The 6,028-nt window shown below is 33.8% G+C and overlaps 1 protein-coding gene across 1 annotated transcript in view; it reads left to right on the top strand.

Moving 5' to 3' along the window:
• The window catches only part of LOC106471200 (constitutive coactivator of peroxisome proliferator-activated receptor gamma-like), a 49,990-nt gene that overhangs the window by 8,772 nt on the left and 35,190 nt on the right, over positions 1-6,028 (top strand). The window contains exon 2 of the mRNA XM_022399826.1: positions 3,768-5,184. Within this exon, the coding sequence (XP_022255534.1) occupies positions 3,810-5,184 (1,375 nt within the window). The 5' untranslated portion in view covers positions 3,768-3,809. The remainder of the gene's footprint in view (positions 1-3,767; positions 5,185-6,028) is intronic.

Here is a 6,028-nt window from a genome sequence, read left to right as displayed (position 1 = left end):
GGGTATTACAAAGGAAGGCTAATTTTTTCTGATGATTATAAGATGCTGAGTTATTTAATTCTACTACTTCTTCAATTTTTACTTACGAAGATTTAAGCAGTATTACTCATCCTGAACAGTTGCTAGATGGAAACAAGATTGAACCTGTTCACATTAATTCTGCACTTTCAAAAGATGATTTCCATCTTTAGAGGTGTGTATTTTAAGCCAAGATGAAATGTTCCTCTGTAAACTTCTTTTCAACTATATTATGTGAGATCATAACGATTCTCTAATGTTTAAATACCTTCATCTGAATGAACCATAACTATGTAAAAATAAGTTTTATGTTCACAGTAACAAATACAAAGTGACACTCCTTCATAGTTGGAGACACTGATCAGATGTGGAATATTTTGAAAGATAAATTTTTAAATATTCAAGGTAAACATATTCCTTATATAATGAAAAGAGTAGCTGCAAATAAAAAAACAGGTTGACTCACAAAGAGTTTAAGAGATAAAATTAAAGAAAAGCATAATAAATTTAAGAATTTTATATTGACTGATATGACAGGAGATTTAGTAGATTATAGAAGATCAAGAAAGGTGGTAAAACAGGAAATTAGGACATCAAAAAGGATGTAAGAGAAAAGGTTGAATGAAAATGTAAAAATTAACAGCAAGGATTTCTTCAAATACATTACATCATTAAACAAAAAGTTAGGATAGGCGTAGCACCCTTGAGAAATAATAAAGGAAGGCTAGTATCTGATGATTATGAGATGACTGGATTATTAAATTTTGCTTTTTATTTGGTTTTTACTAATGTAGATTTAAGCAGTATTCCACATCTTGAACAGTTAATAAATGGAAATGAAATCAAACAAGATGACTGCACTAATTCTGATCTGGTTAAGAAAAAATTGGGAAGTTTAAAAGACGATAAGGCTCCTGGGCCAGTTAATATTTCCCCAAGGGTTTTGAAGGACGTTAAAGATTGGATATGTGAACCACTTACTACTATTTTTTTATTGTCCCAGTAATTATAGATCCATTAATCTTACATCAGTTGTGGGAAAAGTTTTGGAAAGTCTGCTAAAAGAGGCTTTATTGGATAGTCAACATTGTTTCACAAGGGAAAAATATTGCCTTACAAATCTTTTGACATTTTTTGAAGGGGTTTCTGCTTATGTAGATGAGGGTAAGAGTGTAGATTTGGTGTATCTGGATTTTCAGAAACCACAAATTGCCCCATAAAAATCTTGTTTAAATAGTTATCTCTGTTGGTATGTGGGATAAGGTGAGTTATTGGATAAAAGAGTGGATGGATGGAATTAAGCAGAGAATTCTTATAAATGGAGTACAGTGAACTTGGATTAATGTCACAAGAGGGGTATCTCAGGGCTTATTGTTAAGGCCTTTGCTATTTTTGGTTTACATTAATGGCATAGATGAAGGAATGGTCAGTAAATTATTTAAATTCCTGCTACTTTACAGAAGAATTTGGGTCATTTGGCGAGTTGGTCAAATAAATTGCAGATGACTTTTAATTATAATAAATGGAAGGTAATACATATGGGTTATCATACATTTAATTAGAATTATAATTTTGATGGAAATAACTCTAACAGTGTTATGAAAGAAAACGATCTTTGTATTCTGGTTGATCAATCTCTTTAAGTCATCCAAGCTAGTAGTAGAACAAATAGGATTTTGGATTGTATTTATAAAAATATTAGATATAAGTCTAAAGAGGTAGCTTTAATTTAATTTTATAGATCATTTGGTTAGGTCAAATTGGAAGTATTGTGTCCAGTCATGGGCTTCTTACCTTATGAAAGACATTGAATTGTTGGAAAGGGTTCAGAGGTCAACTAGGATGACACCTGGGATGACAAAGTTGCCATAGGAGGACAAGTTAAAATCTCTGAAAGAATTATAGGGGATCAGATTGAGGGAATTGATAATGATGATGCATAATCTTTTTTCATACTTAGTGTTGAGAATGGAATAAGTAAGAGACACAAGTATAAATTTTGATAGAGTACGAGTTATCTTCAACTAAGACAGTTTTCTTTCATTAACAGGGTGGTTGGCCTTTAGAATGTATTCCCTTTGGATGTGGTAGAGGCAGTAAATTTAAGTGAGTTTAAAGAAAGGCTTGATAAATATTTGAATGATAAGGGCTGGCTTTGAGTTTGTTTGTTTTTGTCAGTGGATGTGATGCTCTAAATGGACCATTAAGTTTCTTATTGTCCTTAAATTTTGTTATATGTTAATACTAAATGTAATATATATATATATATATATATATATATATATAATCCAAATACAAAACACAATATATGATATTATCTGTTCAGATACAAAATAATATATATATATATAACCAGTCCCAATACTAAACACGGGCCTGTGATGGTTTTATTGTCTTGAAATTTTTACATGTTCTACAGTAATTCCTGTACGCTGAATCTGAAAATGATATCCATTTTTCTCCATCACGTGCAGATTTTTCACAAAACGTCATATGTACTTGTAGATAAGTGAATCATTTTCATTGAAATCAGGTTCCATTTTGTTATGCTTAAAATGTTGATAACCACAGGCAATAGATTTCTTTAGACCAATCGCGACATGAGAATCTTATTGTTCATTCTAGAACAGATGAGAAACACACTGCTAGTATATAAATGGTTAACAGGCTGCAAGACGTGTCATTTCTGGATAGTATTTGTTTGTGCATGCACTTTGACATTTTTTTTCTTTTCAATATAATTTATTCATCACTATGGCAACAAAATGTTGTGTAAATGATCCTAACATATTTTGTTATATTTGTTGCAAAGAAATAAAGGCAAAACATTACAGAATTCATCAAAAAAGTGTATTATGGACCAAGACAAATCATGGGTTCCGGACAAAGTTTATACCATTTGTGTCGAAGAGTTGAGACAATGGATTAAAGGTAAGAAAAAGTCTTTCCCTTTTGGAATTCCAATGGTCTGGCATGAGCCTAGAAACCACGGAGATGACTGCTATTTTTGCTCATGTAATGTGCAAGGCTACAATACTCGAAATAAAAAGGAAATTTCTTATTGGAACCTTCAGTCTGGTATAAGACCTGTTGCTCATGGACCTGGTGAACCTGTACCTACTCTTGATACAGTTTCATCTGATTCTGGATCTGATGTCAATAGAAATGATAATAGGGATTGTTTTCAACCTGAAATGTTTGAAAAGGTTTCATCAAGACATCAGGGAAATGGAGAGGAGGTATCATGGAAGGTGGAACATCAGAATGATGGCTGATTACTGCTGGTCATTGAAACGAGATGCTCTAGACACAATACATGAAAAGAAAGACCATAACACATAGTTTTGAGACTAGAAGAAGTATATTTCACACACACACACGTACACAAAATCAGGTTGAATGAGGATGCATATTCGTTTTACATCAATGTTCTTCCCTTTTTTTCAGTTTGTTCATATTTTTGTTAACAAACATAATAATAAAAAATGTTCCATGTGGTAAACGAAATAATAATTTGATCTAAGTAAGTTTTTATCTCCCCAATTTGTAAAAAATCCTTACGTGATAGAAAAAAAATTATATTATTTTCGAAATCTGCTTGTTGAATTACGGAAAATCCGTTATTAAAACCAAAACAACTTCTATGAAGTTTAAATTCACAGGCCTGTGTAATCACTTCACATACTAAACACATATACATTATTTAAATATCACAATTTAAAATATAATGTTTTTTGTTTTTTTTTCAGAGTTTGTTGGTGGGGAGGATTTTTCACCTGTAAATTATCTAGATGGGTGTAAAAGGACTTCAGTATTATGTGGACAATCATTGTATTCAAGCCTTTACAGAGGCTTCAATTATCGAACTAGCCAAAACTCATGCACGGCTATTCAACTGTGTACCAATCTTGGCTGTGGATGGTATGGCTTTGATACATAAGTTATACAGTAGTATAGGGAAACTAGACTGGGTTTTGGGTGGCCAGTGGTATGAATTTGTGGTTATTTTAAAACAATTTGTACAGACATTGACTCAAAATGGTGTCTGTGTGCTGTTCTTTTTTGATGGTGCAGTCAGTTCAAGTAAGCGTGAGGAATGGGCTAGTCGTAGACTCCAACGGATGAAGGAAATTGCGGCCATTTTTGCCCATATCCGCTTCACTCATCAGAAACCTGACAACAAACTATTTCAGCTTCCGGCATCAATGGGTACACTGACAAGATTTGCACTCAAGTTTGAATGCAACTGTGAAGTCCTAACGACTGTATTGGATGCGGATCAAGAAATATCGGAGTTTGCTCGAAGCAGGGATGATTGTTTTGCAATCCTCAGTCAGGACTCGGACTATTTAATTTTTGACACTAAACCTTATTTGTCAATCAGTACCCTAGATTTAGAAACAATGACAACAGTCTTATATGATCGGAGGGAACTCGCCAAGCAACTTGGGCTTCATGTAAACCAACTGCCCTTGTTTTCCTGCCTTATGGGAAATGATGTTATTAGAGTAGATGTACTGAGGAGGTTTCACCGTGCGCTTTACAGTTCTCATAGAAACCCTAGTGCTGTTGAATTGGCACCAGTAATAGCCAATCTGATTAGTAGCAACAGATGGAGAGGTAATCCTGATGATCAGAAAGAACTTTCTCAGATAGCTAAAATGGTATTCTCAGATCAGAGGTATTGGGAACTCATCTCTGAAGGTTTGAGGGCATACAGCTTACAGTTCAAGGATAGTAAAAGTAAGTTCTATCAACCTTTTGATCGTTCAATAAACTGCCCCGAACATACTCTGTCTGTTGCACGAGAAAGGCATAGATATTGTGTTGACTTTCCTCATATTTTTAGTTTGTTATGTCGACGAGAGTATGAATCTGCAACCACTTTGGAAGATGGAAATGACGAGAGCTTGCTGCCTTCAGCTCTACTCTTCAGGCCCATCAGACAGAGAATGTACAGCTTACTTTATCAGTATCAGGTAAAGAGTGGCTTGCACGTAACGACGAGTCCAAGATTTTACGGTCAGGGTCGTGGACAGGGCAGATATGCCTCTCTTCATAGCAGTTCCTTTTCACTTTCAGAAGGGGTTAAAGAATGGTGTGCATACCCAGGAAACCCCCTCACCGAGCCAGATGTTGTGATGCCTCTGCCTTTGGATGTACCAGGTATGTAACTACATACATGAATATATTTATTACCGTTTATGTTGGCAGTTAATAAAAATACCCATATTTTAGAAATAAACTTTATCATGATCCTGTCTTTGGACCATGAAAAGGTATTACTTTGTAAAAAGCCCCCCAGTAACACAGCGGTATGTCTGCGGACTTACAACGCTAGAAACCGGGTTTCGATACCCGTGGTGGGCAGAGCACAGATAACTCATTGTGAGGCTTTGTGCTTAATTATAAACAAACAAAACTTTGTAAAAAGATTTATTACAAACAAATAGTGCTAATCCAATTAAAAAAAAAAAAACAGGTTTAGATGTGTACGTAAAATGAGCACATATTAATACTTATATGTGAAGTGGTAAGTTTTTAAATAAGTGGTCCAGAGAAGAATCCCTGTTCTTGATATGCAATAAGTACAAAGTTCTTTAAAGTTCCCCAAACAATAAATGTTCACAGCACTTAGTAACTTATCTTTTTCTATAATTGTAACAATTTTGTATTCAGTACATTTATGCATGCAAAAGTTTTGGTTGTCTGAAGTTTGTCATAATACATCATCAAACAACTTTCTAAAACTCCCAATCCCTGTATTTACGTATTTTGTGTTAAAAAATTAATTGAAAAAAAATATTTCGTAAGCATTAATTGCAGTATAGTAGTGTGCAAGGTTGACTATAAAAGTTACTTGAAGAAGTTAGAACATGATTCAGAAATGTTTACTCACTATTATACATCATGTTTCAACACCCCGTTATTATACACCATGTATTAACAACACATTATTATACATCATGTATCAACATCCCGTTATTATAAATCATGTATTAACATCCCA

Source organism: Limulus polyphemus, unplaced genomic scaffold (assembly GCF_000517525.1).
Source record: "Limulus polyphemus unplaced genomic scaffold, Limulus_polyphemus-2.1.2 Scaffold4469, whole genome shotgun sequence".
NCBI lineage: Eukaryota > Metazoa > Arthropoda > Merostomata > Xiphosura > Limulidae > Limulus > Limulus polyphemus.
The sequence above is the reverse complement of the archived record's forward strand: the minus strand, read 5'-3'. Positions and strand labels throughout refer to the sequence as shown.